The sequence below is a fragment of the Trachurus japonicus genome, chromosome 9, assembly GCF_045865225.1.
Source record: "Trachurus japonicus isolate A0001 chromosome 9, Traja_1.0".
NCBI classification, from domain to species: Eukaryota; Metazoa; Chordata; class Actinopteri; order Carangiformes; family Carangidae; genus Trachurus; species Trachurus japonicus.
Window position 1 is genome coordinate 41,235 of NC_140915.1, and position 14,494 is coordinate 55,728.

The 14,494-nt window shown below is 43.6% G+C and overlaps 1 protein-coding gene across 1 annotated transcript; it reads right to left on the reverse strand.

Annotated features, from left to right (window-relative positions):
- Positions 1 to 506: 506 nt before the first annotated feature.
- LOC146980420 (noelin-like) lies at positions 507 to 13,610 on the reverse strand. The gene is made up of 6 exons (XM_085785652.1): positions 13,317 to 13,610; positions 11,492 to 11,641; positions 8,138 to 8,293; positions 6,308 to 6,527; positions 5,477 to 5,583; positions 507 to 1,169 (listed from the first exon to the last, which is right to left on the reverse strand). Exons 1-6 carry the CDS (start codon positions 13,404 to 13,406, stop codon positions 507 to 509), a joined length of 1,386 nt encoding a protein of 461 aa, XP_085641778.1. The 5' UTR covers positions 13,407 to 13,610.
- Positions 13,611 to 14,494: the final 884 nt, after the last annotated feature.

Sequence of the window (14,494 nt, forward strand, 5' to 3'; positions counted from 1 at the left end):
TTTTTGCTTGAGAACTATTATTACTGTTCATATCAAGATGCTTCAGTGCCAAGAGTTGATGACACCAACTTGATGTTGGGTTAGGGTTAGGGTTAAATGCAAAATATGTTTTGCCAAAACAATATTGTATTTTGTTCTCATTAACTGTAACTGACCTAGATATGGAGCAGCCTAGGTAATGTTGTCAAAATAATCTGTTATTAATCATTATAGTAATAGCCAATAGTATTGATATTTGGAGTTGTAGAGGTGAGGCCATAGCACCAGCATGTGGACGTCTCAAGCAGCTCATCAGGGGAGTTGAATTTCTGCTCTGGAGTTTTGAAAATTAGAGGGAACATTGGAAACAAGTGAATAAAACAGACTTCACTTTGTTGACAGTGACTGGGGGGGGGGGACTCTCAGACTCAGTACAAGTCTTAGATGTATTTATCTAGAGCATCTATCTACTGTCATTCAGTGCGCGGTGTGGTAGAGTGTAACAGAGTGGTGATGATGTAGTAGTTTTACTGGATGATGTGGTACAGTGTGACGTTGTAAATGACCTGGTGGCCGTTGTTCCAGGCGTACAGAGCTCTGTCTCTGGGGTTGTAGTCCAGCATGGACAGATGGCTGTATTTATTAGTCAGAGGAATGTCGATGTACTCGTAGGTGGAGGAGTTAGTGGAGTAAGCGTAGTAAACTTTGGTTCCGCCCGAGTATCCGTTAGTGACGTACAGCGTCCCACAGATCATGAACGCCTCGCCGGCGCTGCGCTTCGGGTGGTTGGTGGTCCAGCTGCGGACGATCTGCAGCGTGTTTGGGTTCAACTGGCTGAGAACGATGTTTCCTGCGTTCTGATTGGTGGCGTACACGGCCCACAGCCCCCCCTCGTCCACCATCAGGTCGATGTCCGAGTGCCCCCCCCAGGAGTAGTGGTACATGTTGTTGTAGCCGGCGAAGTCCAGCTGGCGCGAGCGGCTGATGAGCGACGTGCCGAGGTCGAACTTGATGACGGTGTGACTCTGGAACTTGTTGAAGTAGATGGAGCCGTTGTAGACCACCTGGCCGGTGCCGGACCAGGGGTGGGGGAGGCGGTGGGACGTGAAGTTATCCGTCGTCATGAAGTCGTACATCGACTGGTACTCCCTCACAAAGCGGTTGTTGTGGTAACCATCCATATACCACACCTACACAAACGGAAAGAAAACCAAATTGAGACATAAATGATTATCATGTTACTATAAGTTCAGTAAGGGATAATGTATAGTTGGTCGGTTGGTCGGTTGTTATGGTAACCATCCATATACCACACCTACACAAACGGAAAAGAAAACCAAATTGAGACATAAATGATTATCATGTTACTATAAGTTCAGTAAGGGATAATGTATAGTTGGTCGGTTGTTATGGTAACCATCCATAAACCACACCTACACAAACAATAAAGAAAACCAATCGTGACATAAATGATTATCATGTTACTATAAGTTCAATAGAGATAAACCTTCTGTAAAGATCGTTTAGAGAAATACACTCATAATGACCACAACTATATCAACTTAGAAACAGTTGTGTTGTCTTTGTGAGAACTGGGGCCTTATTTATCATTGTGGATACACCTTTTTTTACGCCATTTTCCCCTTGTTTTGTGCGTACGCACTTTTCTCCGCCAAATTTGGGATCTATCAAGCCAAAACCTGACGGGGAAAAGTGCGGACATTTACACCCATTTTGACCCTGGCGTACCGTGATTTACGCCTTTTTTGAGGAACAGGAGGAATTGGCGACACCGTTGCTGAGTCAGAGAACTGAAGTGTGAGAGGGAGAGAGGAGCGGAGTACATTTAGAAGAGACAGTAGGATTTTTTGAAGTAATTGTGGTAGTGGTTGACAGTTGATGCTGGCAATCCAACCCGCTCTATAATAACACTAGGCTTTATGTTCATTGATAAACAGAGCGGATTGTGGATTTTGCTTTTTTGATTAGGCTATGTGACGTCCGACAAGGATCAAACCCTCCAAGTTTAAAAACACACCAGCAGCAGCACACACTGATCTGCAGCTAGACTGTTATTAATCTGTCACCTGAGTTAACGAGGTGCACGTGTGTTTGGAGCTGACGAGAGAATAAAGAGTGAGACAACGCGGCTCTAAGGAGGAACTGTGAAGGACTCAGCTGTAATGGAAAATGACCTAAACCGAGTCCAGTAGAGCTGTAACTGTGTGGAAAGGCGTGCAAAGTAATGGTAACTATCGTCCTGCTTCCTACATTGTTTTAACATCTAGGTAAAAAAAAAAAAAAAAAAAGATTTTCTGGGATAAACGGGCAGATTACATAAGATTCTTCTTCTTTCTGCTCCCTTTTGTTGAGATTTGGGAGGTTTTTGTTTTTATTGTAGCTTATTAAAATGCAAGATCATTTTTCTGACTGATTTATTGCCCGTGTATCTGCTTTCGGAGAAGTTCCGCTTCTTTCCCCCGTCCTCCGCCCGTTGTCTCCGTTGTCACTTTGTTGTCACAAAAGTTGCTGCACCACAGAGAGCACATGGCTAATTAAATATGCACGTGCTGACCATATATAGTTGTATATAGGCGTTCCGGGGGCGGAGTAAGAGGTGTGTTCACGTGTGCACCATTCTTGAGTCCTGTGTGATTAATTGCGGAGAGTTGTGCATACGCACAGTTTGATTGATCTGAAAAAGGTGTAAATATTTTGGGTGTACGCCATTTTCGTCTTTTCGCCGTACGCAAATATTTAGTAGCAGTTTTACACCCTCTTTCATAAATGAGGCCCCTGGACCGTGACTGTGAGTAACAACATTTTTCTAGTATCTGTGCTTAGTTATAGTTACTCATCAGATTAATTGGAGTGGAGGGTATGACATCATTGTTTCACAAAAGATCTGTTTAGGGCGTCTACACGAAGAAAGCTGGGGCAGCGTTTTGAGATTTTCACTCTAACATGTAAATTAAACAGTAAAACAATCAAACAGGGTGCGTCGTGTGGCGTAGTGGTTGGAGCGGGCGCCCCATGTATAGAGGCACAGTCCTCGTTGCAGTCGGCCCTGGTTCGAGTCCCGCGTCGGGCGCCATTTACTGCGTGTCATTCCCCCTCTCTCTGCCTCCCCGTTTCCTGTCTGTCTCAACTGTACTATCTATAAAGGCATAAATGCCCAAAAAATATACTTTAAAAAAACAATTAAACAGTAAAACAATGGCTTCCACCATTTCTAAAAATAACATTGTTTTATTTGATCCTGCTGTTTTCAGATTAACAAAGGCCTGATGAAAAACACATAGATATTTATATATATATATAGCTTTATTTTACAGACTCATAGCATTTATCAGGTAAAGAACCTAACTGCATTGAGTGAATGGAAGGAGAACTAGCCCCCCCCCCCCCCCCTTCCTGCTTCCTGCTCTGTCTCCGCCTGCAGGTGGTGCTGGTGAACAGTTTTAGTGGATTTAGTGGATTTTCTTCCATAGAAGAGATTTAAAAAATGATTTGGTAAAGGTTTAGTTCAACCAGTTACTCTTTCATAAAAAATACTTTGAGCTTCCTCTTGTCTGTCACAAATAGAGGACCAACCTCCTCTGCCTCCACTGTCTGGGACCCGTTTCCAAAAAATACCACATTTCCTCAGTGGATGTGAGGGTCAAAGGGTAGAGGATGTTATTATGGGATGTAAAGCCCTTTGAGACAAACTGGTGGTAAAAACAGGCTATACTAATAAAACTGCCTTGCCCCAAAACACTGTTTTCTTCTGGAGGAAACGCTGAAATGATTTTAAAATAAATATGCAGATTTACTTCAACTATCTAACTATCAGTGTAGACGGCTCTTTGGAACGGGGAACCAGTAACTGTTTTTATTACTCGTTACTGGAAAAAGTAGCTAGTTACTCCCATCACCGCTCCTGTCAAACAGACATGTTCATGGTGAAGCAGGAAGATCAAATATTAATTATAGTATAATATTAATTATTAATTAATTATATTAATCAAATATTCCAAATAAACCTTGTGATGGAAATGACCTCAGTTCAGTTTATTGGTGGATAAATCGTTAGATAGTTGATCACAGCGTTCCTTTATAAGACTGACTGCAGATCAGTTCCCGACTCATCCCTTCACCATCAAACACCTGTCACTTCTCTGTTCCTCTCAAAGACCGATTCAATCCACAACATTCAGATATTTCCAACAATGCACCTGGCTAACATCTGCCATTGCAGAGTGCTGCTGTCATTAAAGGGATAGTTCTTCCCTCCTCTTCCTGGTTCGTCAAATTTGAACGAACTGGGAAGAGGAGCTTCGAGAAGCTTCCGCTACAAAACAAGCTTGAAATATAGACTTATTTAATTTTTTTCGGGACAATTTCTCATGTCGGGGCTTCAATACCAGAGGGACATTACATACGAGCAGCATGGAGGTATCTGGATGTTTTTTGGTGTGTCTTTTTGTTATGAAGACAGTTGGTATCCATTTGCAACCGTCATATGGACATGCACTGCTACGCCGAGACCCCCTGTAACTCAGAGAAGCCACGGAGGACTCTGAAACTTCTCCCAGCCCTTAGTCCACATGAGGGGAGGAGATAATGAGGATTTTGAAATTTCAATTTTGGGTTTATGTATGAAAGGCTCTTATTCTGAAGGAGCATGCTCTTGTTGTGAAGGAGCGCCTCAGGAAGTGACGCAGTCACCACCAGTGAAGAAGTGAGAGCACACAGGAAAAAGTCAAGCTGACAGAGTTTTTTTCTCCTTCCCCTTTCTCACCTGCGCTCACCGTGGACTTTATAGTATTTTTTCGCCTGAAACACGGTTGTTTTTTGTTTGACAAGGGTTATTGTGCCACTCCAAATGTTTAAGTGAATGAACAAAGTGAGTATCACTTCATACTGTGTTATACTGTGTTTACTAGCACACTTAGCTAAATCTCGTGTGCTCTCTGCCGCCGGACGGTAATGGAGGTCCGTGGTGTTTACATTGTGAACGCTGGTAGCCGAGTGTTGTGTGTGTGTCCAGCAAGCTAGCTGTCGGAACGTAACGTTGTTTGGGTCGTTAATTTATCAGCTGTCGGCCGCCATGTGCGCCGAGTGTGGTCTTTGTTTATACCCTGCTTTGCCAGGAGAGGGAGCTATTGACCACTAGTTAACCTATACCTGTGCTCCTGTGGATTTAAATGCATTACTGTTGCATATAAATAAAAGACACTTATATATTCTGATTGTGTAAACATTTATTATTCCTTTTATTATTTGAATACATTTATTATAATGGCTATGTGGTTTGTTACTATTTTGCAGAACTATATACAACAACATTGAGTGCACAATAAATGCCACCATCAGCGAACCTGCAAGCCTCATTACTGTGTCCTGACCGGCACCTCATCTTGACCGCTGTAACAACCTTAAAAGAGCTAGCGCTACAACTTACCTCTGAAACAGTTTAACTATCCCTTTAATGTGTGTGGATGTTCACACTCACCCTGTTGTCTCCGGGTGGCGCCACCGGGTCGGTCATCCAGGACCCGAACCTGGACCCAGACGTCTTGACGGTGATTGGCTCAGAGATTCCTGTCAACTTCCCACAGGCTGAAACACAAACAAACAAAGAGCCGGAACGTTGAACCTTTAACACGGCTGGGAAGATAGTTGGCCGTCAACAAAGACCACTAGACCACTAGACAGCCTCTATAACACTAGACAGCCTCTATAACACCGCTGCACAAAGGAAAGCCCTGTCAGTCATTAGAGATGACCCCTACACAGTGAAGTTGAACTACTGCCCTCAGGGCGGCGCTATAGAGTTCCTCTAGCAAAGAAAAAGATCTACAAGGGCTCCTTTATCCCCAATGCCATCTACATAATAAACAAGACACGGTAAAGGGGATTTTATTTTAATTTTAATTTTACTATCTGTATGTGATGTGACCGCTGTTGACTTTGTTTCGTCTCATGTGAGCCTTGCTGCCAAGTGTTTGTGTTCTGACTGTTTTGTCTAGAAGTGAGACCAAAGATGAATTTCCTGCCTTGGCGGGACAATAAGGTAACTTAATGCGACTAGTAACCTGCTAGTAACTACTTACGCATTTACTAGATACGGGATTGCATACACTGGTCTGGGGCAACCGGAACTAGTAAACAACTAGTTGCAAACTAGCTGGTAATTACTAAGGGTTTAGTAGCGGTTTAGTCTTACTAAATCCTGAATTTAGTAGAGCGATACGCCAAACTGGTCAACTCAGTTCATGGAGTCAGATCCTGGTCCAGCCGGTGACATCACATCACTCCCCCAGCCGGTGACATCATCACTCACCGAGCCGCTGCATGCAGGCCCTGAGCCGCTCCTCCAGACTCAGCACGCGGCCGTGCAGGTCCTGGTAGTCCAGTCCTCCCAGCTGCTGCTGCAGCGCCGCCAGCAGCTCCGTCACGTTGGCCAGCTCCTCTTTGAACTGTCGCACCAGCAGAGCGTCGGCTTTGTAGGCCTCCAGCACGGGGATCAGAGGACGCAGCTCCTCCATCTTCGCCTTGATGGACTGACACAGACACACACAAACACAGAAACACAGAGACACACAAACACAGAAACACAGACACACAGAAACACACAAACACAGAAACACAGACACACAGAAACACAGACACACAGACACACAGACACACAGACACACAGACACACAGAAACACAGAAACACAGACACACAGACACACAGAAACACAGACACACAGAAACACAGACACACAGAAACACAGACACACAGACACACAGAAACACAGACACACAGACACACAGAAACCAATCAGCAGAGGAGGCGGGAAGATGAAACCTGAGCTATTGATCCAAACACAGGGTTCCTGCAGCTTAAGCCAAGTTAAATTTAAGACTTTTAAAGACTTTTTTAAAGCCGCTTGAAATGAAATTTAAGACCGACTTCATAATAAACACAAATGCAGAAAAAAAAAAAAACACCACATCAATTACTTAGGGTTATAGGGACAATTTTACCCACTTCCAAGGTAAAGTGACTGCTACATGAACATTGGATTGTGTCTCTTTCCAGCTGTCCTTTCAAAATAAATGCATTAAAAAAACACTGGAAAAAAAAAAAGACAAAAAACAAAAAACACTGACTCGGGAGTTGGTGGCGGTGAGAAATTTAGCGTTGACGGCCGCCACTAACTTCTCTATGTCGGAATGTTACCAATTATTTTGAGATTTGAGACTAATTACAACCCTAAAATCCCACTTACCAAGTGTTAACATTTTTAAGACCTTTGAAAAATTGATTTAAGACATTTTAATGCCAATTAAGGCCTTGTTTTTAGATTAATGAATTCAATGCCTTTTAAGACTTTTTAAGGATCTGTAAGAACCCTGCAAACATGGTTTACGTGGTTCATGTATGTCGTTCATATATGTTGTGTGTAAGATGTCAAGGTGTTTTGTATTGTCCTAGTCCTGCCTCTTCTACTTTTTATCTTCATTGTTTTTTATGTCTAACATCAACCTGCCAATGGGACTGGGGATGGAAATCAGCCACTTGGCTTCAATCCCACATATTTACATGTCAATGTCCATCAATATGTACTGTTCCCATTTCTAAAATAAATAAATAAATCATTAAATCATTTGGTAGAAGAGCTTTTCTGTTGAAAGCAGCAGCAGATTGGAACTTCCTGCTAATATCAGATCCAGTTCCTCTCTTGGTATTTTCAAGCTCTGTCTTCTCACCTCATGGTGACCTCTTCCTGTTTCCACTGAAGATGCATTTCTGATTGGTTGAACTGATACTAATCATTATCTACTGTCATTTTAGTCTCAGTGTCGACCTTTGTGGCCTTATTATAGTCGTTTTGTTTTGTCCCAATGTAGTTACAATAACTGTGGTTTGTCCTTGTTTGTACTATTGTTTTTGTCTTTTTGTTTGTTTGTTTTGTTTGATTATTTGTCTGTTTGTTTTTCAATATTGTTGAGAACATGTTTGTCTGTTGAATCTATGTTTGTCTTTATGTTTGGACCCCCGAAAACGAGATGGTTCATCTCAAGGGGTTTTATCCAAATAAATTAATTTCAAGAATCTGAAATCTAAATGTGAAACCTGAATGATCAGTGCATGACACATGGTGCTGTAGTTTCTACTTCTACCTTGTACTGTCTGGCGACGTTGGTCTCGTGTCCGTCTTCAACCTGTTTGAATTTGTTCTCCAAGCTTTTCAGCTGAACCTCCATTTTCTCCACAAACTGCAGATCTCTCTGAGTCCGTTGGTCCAAGACCTCGATGGACTGGCTCATGTTCTGCACCTGGAGAGCACAGTCAGTCAGTCAGTACTACTGCAAGTACTACTTCCACTGTACTACCATCAGAAGGAGCAGTCAGTCAGGACTACTGCAAATACTACTTCCACTGTACTACCATCAGAAGGAGCAGTCAGTCAGTACTACTGCAAGTACTACTTCACTGTACTACCATCAGAAGGAGCAGTCAGTCAGTACTACTGCAAATACTACTTCACTGTACTAGCATCAGAAGGAGCAGTCAGTCAGTACTACTGCAAGAAACTACTTCACTGTACTACCATCAGAAGGAGCAGTCAGTCAGTACTACTGCAAGAAACTACTTCACTGTACTACCATCAGAAGGAGCAGTCAGTCAGTACTACTGCAAGTACTACTTCACTGTACTAGCATCAGAAGGAGCAGTCAGTCAGTACTACTGCAAATACTACTTCACTGTACTAGCATCAGAAGGAGCAGTCAGTCAGTACTACTGCAAGTACTACTTCACTGTACTAGCATCAGAAGGAGCAGTCAGTCAGTACTACTGCAAGTACTACTTCACTGTACTAGCATCAGAAGGAGCAGTCAGTCAGTACTACTGCAAGTACTACTTCACTGTACTACCATCAGAAGGAGCAGTCAGTCAGTACTACTTCACTGTACTACTCAGTCAGTACTACTTTAGACTTTTTTAGACTTTAGACATTTATTGTCCCTCTAGGGAAATTCTTTTTCACATGACCATTTACATTTCATTTCATTTCACCAGACACATACAAACACACACAGATTACAACACATTGCCACACATGTTTACACTCTGGCCAGGTGATCTTGGCCTTGCTATTACGGCCGGTATTAGGCTTCTGCCGAAGCGAGCCCTTCTGCACCTCAGTGCCCTGTATCTTGGTCCTGAGGGGAGGGGGATGAGGTCGGTGTTGAGTGGGTGTGTGATGTCCCGTTCTATTGAGATAGAGATGCATGTGATGGACCTGTTGTGTAAATCTGGTGTGGGGAGCACCAATTACTTTGGAAGCTGTGGTGGTTATGCGTGTGAGTTTGGCTTTGTTTTTGACAGATAACATGTTATAGAAGCAGATGGAACAGTATGTGAGGATTGATTGGACCATGCTTTCATACAACAACAGAAGGAGATGGGGGGCGACAGAGTGCTTTCAGTTTACGGATGGCTGACAGTCTCTGATGGCTTCTTTTCTGGATGTCACTGGTGTGCTGGTTGAAGGTGAGTTGATTGTCCAATGTGACCTCGAGACATGTAAAACTGTCTATTATTTCCACTGTTTGAGGTGAGGGGGGGGGGGGCTGCTGATTACCAGTTCTTTTGTTTTGGTGACATTGAGATGGAGGTAGTTGTCCTTACACCACTGAGTGAAGTGTGCAGTGGTGTCGTGGTAGTCCTGAACAGAGTTATTGTCGGTAAGCAGAGCAAGGATGGCCGTGTCGTCTGAGCATTTAAGCTATGTGGTGATGGGTGATGGGCTGGTGCAGTCATTGGTGTAGAGGGTGTAGAGGAATGGACTTAATACACAACCTTGTGGTGCGCCAGTGTTGATGGTGATCACTGTGGATGTGGTTGCGCCTACCCGTACTGCTTGCAGCCTGTCACTTAGGAAGTTATGGATGAGGTGGATCAGTCGGGTGGGGATGTTGAGCCGGTGTAACTTCTGGATCATCAGATGCTTTTGGATGGTATTGAAGGCTGAGCTGAAGTCCACGAAGAGAATCCTGATCATGTGATGTGGGGAGTCCAGGTGCTGAAGAATGAGGTGTAATAGACAGGCTACTGCGTCCACAGTGCCCCTTGTGGCCTTGTAGGCAAACTGGAGGGGGTCGAGCTGTGGGGTTACGACTGGCAGGATGCTACTTAGCAGCAGCTTCTCCAGGCACTTCATTATTATGGATGTGAGGGCGACAGGGCGATAGTGGTTGTGTTGATTGGGCCGTGGTTTTTTGGGTACAGGGATTATGGTGGCAGTCTTCCAGAGGGTGGGTATGGCAGTCAAGTAGGATTCACAGAAGAGTGAGTGAAGCACTGGTGCGAGTTCTTGGGCACACACCTTCAACACCCTTGCTGGGATGCTGTCAGGTCCCGGAGCCTTGGCGCCGTACATCCTCCTCTGTGAAGGGGGCTGGTTCGACTACTTCTGGTAGAGGCAGGGCTTCCAACAGAGCCTCACACTCAGCTGTAAAATCCAGTGCGTCAAATTGGGCAATGAATGTATTTAGTTCTCTTGCAAAGGCTTCTGGGTTTGTTATTGAGCAAGTGTTGATTCTGGGTTCACATCCCGTCAGGGTTTTCACCCTCTGGAATGCCTGCTTTGTGTTCATGTTGGCAAATTCAGATTCCAACCTTTTCTTGAATTTCAGTTTTGCCTTGAAAAACCTCATTTTTTATTTTTCTTTTTGCTAGTTTTAGGCTTTCCCAGTCCTTGAGCCTGAAGGCTGTGTGTTTTTCCTTCAGGCTCTGTCTTATTTGTTTAGTTGTCCAGGGTTTGGAGTTGGGGTATTTTTTGATTGTTTTAATAGGGATGCAGGTATTTATACAAAAGTTGATGTAGTCAGTGATGACAGAGACTCTCTCATTCAGACTTCTGTCGAAAATGCTCCAATCAGTGCAGGCCAGGGAGCCTTGGAGCCGAGCAATGGCACCCTCCGACCACTGTGGAGCGTTGTAACGTTGTGGGTTGTGACGTTTCAGTTGTTGTTTGTAGAGCGGAAGTAAACAGATGACGTTATGGTCTGCAAGTCCAAGCGGTGGATATGAACGGGCACGGAATGCATCGGTGAAGATGTTTGCCTTCCTCGTCGGAATATCCACATATTGTTGGAAAGATGGTAATACATTGTCCAGATGGTAATACATTGTCCAGTCTGCATGTGTTAAAATCCCCCATAACGAACACCAGAACCCCGGGATACTTAGCCAGCATAGCATTAGCATCCTCGGCTACCAGCTACTGCAAGAAACTACTTCACTGTACTACCATCAGAAGGAGCAACGCTGTCAGTACTACTGCAAGAAACTACTCCACTGTACTACCATCAGAAGGAGCAGTCAGTCAGTACTACTGCAAGAAACTACTCCACTGTACTACCATCAGAAGGAGCAGTCAGTCAGTACTACTGCAAGAAACTACTTCACTGTACTACCATCAGAAGGAGCAGTCAGTCAGTACTACTGCAGCTGTAGGATTCTGGTACCTTCTCCAGCAGCTGTCTCAGCTGTTTGGTTCGAGCATCTCTGGAGCAGATGGTCTGCTGAGGAGCAACGACCGTACAAACACATCGACCTTCAGCGTCCTGAGCCGAGCTGTACACCTGCCAGCCGTCCTCGGGGGCTGAAGGACCCACCTGCACAGGAGGAAGACACGGAGATAATTGATCAACCACAACACAGGAAGTCAGAGGACAGGAAGTCAGAGGACACGGAGACTAGAATCCATAGATATATACTGACTAGATGGCGTCTTCTGCTTCTCAGCGTACGTCAACACGGCGGCCATCTTGGTCAGGGGTTTCTGACCATAGACATATAAACGTCTGACCAGCAGTCAGACCAGTCAGACCCTGTACAACACATTTCACGGTATTTATGCATGTGGGTGTGTGTCTGAGTATCTAAGTGTATGTTTAATACATTAAAAAAATATATATATAAAATAAAAAAATAAAAAAATGTTTTTGTTGTTGTATCATAAATATATGTCTGACATTTATAATAAACCAAACGGCTTGAGAATGGGTTGAATATTCAGTGAGTTGTGGTGATGTTAATGGTTGATAGACCTCTGATGCAGGAAGTAGACACGGCTTCCCCCTGACCAAGATGGCCGCCACGTTGATGTATTCCACTAAATAGAGCTGCCTGGGAACCCAGCATCAAGTCAGTATCTATGACTAGAATCAACCACAACACAGGAAGTCAGAGGACACGGAGACGATTGACCAACCACAGAGACAAAAACCTCAGGAAGACCAACCTGCAGCTGAGCTCACACAGCACTGGCTGAGGATTAACATTATTATCTTATTAGTATCATTATTAGTATTATTGGAAGTGGAAAATACCCAGATGTGATCAGATAACAGTAAGAGCTGTGAGATGCTGGACATGGTCAACTGCCCCATGATGCATTGCAAAAAAAAGGGAAAATTCTACAGGGACAAGGAGGAGTTTTGTTAAAGCGAAGTGTTTCCACTCTACATTTATGAGCCTCCGCACCATGAAATTCTTTGACCGGGTCAAGACAGACTCATGTTTTCATTCATCAAGAATTAAAGTCAGAGGTTGGAAGACGATCACATACCGTCGTAGTTCCCACCATAAACGGAGATTCATACGGCGGCGTTATTCTCATGACTCGCCACGAAACCGAAAGTAAAGAAACGCTGGTCGGCTCGCCCAGCATTTCCACCACCACTAATAATAACAAAATAACCATAGAGACAAAACCATAGATTTATCTAAAATGGACCATTAACAAGTGGTAACGGAGATTCATCCACATTAATATCAGACTTTTTTATTGTCGCAGAATTTTTCATTCTGCCGATGGAAAAACTCCTCGTTGACCCTTTAATAAGTGACTCTCAGACACTCCCAGCCAGTGAAATGCATTCTGGGATATGGACTGGATACTTCTGTGTGAACTTCAGCTTGGGGACTCGAGTCTTCATTTAGTAGCAGGTTTTACTCCCTGAGTCGTCAGTAGGCAGCTCCCAATCAATCAATCAATCAATCAATCAATCAATCAATCAATCAATCAATCAATCAATCAATCAATCAATCAATCAATCACCTGGATCAGTCAGTTACTAATCAGTCACTTAATGAATGAATTTAGGCAAGTAGCCAACCTATGGAAGAGAAGAGAAGAGAAGAGAAGAGAAGAGAAGAGAAGAGAAGAGAAGAGAAGCATAGAATGGAATAGAATGGAATGGAATAAAGCAGAACAGAATATAATGGAATAGAATAGAATAGAAAAAATAGAGCCGAATAGAATAGAATAGAATGGTTAGTTGTTACCAGAGTACACTGTGATCCGATGAGCAGCAGCAACAGAAATGTGTTGAGTAGATTTTCTTCAGACTCCATCAGTTTATCCTCAAACAGCATCAACGTCCAAGGGTGGATGGTTGTTAGCCTGGTGGTTAGCCTGGATGTTAGCCTGGTTATTAGCCTGGATGTTAGCCTGGTTATTAGCCTGGTTATTAGCCTGGTTGATAGCCTGGTTATTAGCCTGGATGTTAGCCTGATTATTAGCCTGGTTATTAGCCTGGTTGTTAGCCTGGTAATCAGCCTGGTTGTTATCTATCAGTCTGCTTTGTCTTCGTCTCTTGTGTATCTCTCCTCCTTCTCTCTCTCTTGCTCTTCTTCTCGCATCCGATGCCAAAAATCATCCGAGTGGAAACAAGATCCTCCAGCTCACAGTGTGTGTGTGTGTGTGTGTGTGTGTGTGTGTGTGTGTGTGTGTGTGTGTGTGTGTGTGTGTGTGAGAGAGACAGATCGGAGCAGCGGGAGGAGGAGGAGCTGAGAGAGTCTTTCTGTAGGAAGCCATTTGGCCTGAGGCAGTAAAATGTCGGCTCAACACTGATGGAAAAATAATAAAACATGTTTATTTTATAAAAGATGTTTTGAATTGAAATGTTCGATGCAGCTTCTCGGTCGTCTCCCTCTCATCGTGTCGTCATGGAAACCTCTACAGGAACCTTGGACCAGTGTTGTAAAAACGACAGGAATCAATAAAAGAGGATTTATTCATTTATTATGTGTTGTTTTATGATGAAGATGAACGTTTCTGTTAGTATCTTTCTATCCCATAATGTATGAGTGAGGATGAATACTTCTGTTAGTATCTTTCTATCCCATAATGTATGAGTGAGGATGAATACTTCTGTTAGTATCTTTCTATCCCATAATGTATGAGTGAGGATGAATACTTCTGTTAGTATCTTTCTATCCCATAATGTATGAGTGAGGAGGTTTTTGTCTGAACGTGAAAACAGAAAAACCTTTAAATAAATCATCTTCTTCAGTGGGTCGTCATGGAAACGCAGTGTGTGTGTCAGATGGTCGCAGCGGGCGGAGGACACACACACACACACACACACACACACACACACACACACACACACACACACACACCGCGTGTTGGACGTGAGTCAAGGAGAAGAGCTGAGGCGTTACCATAGTTACTGGGTAAC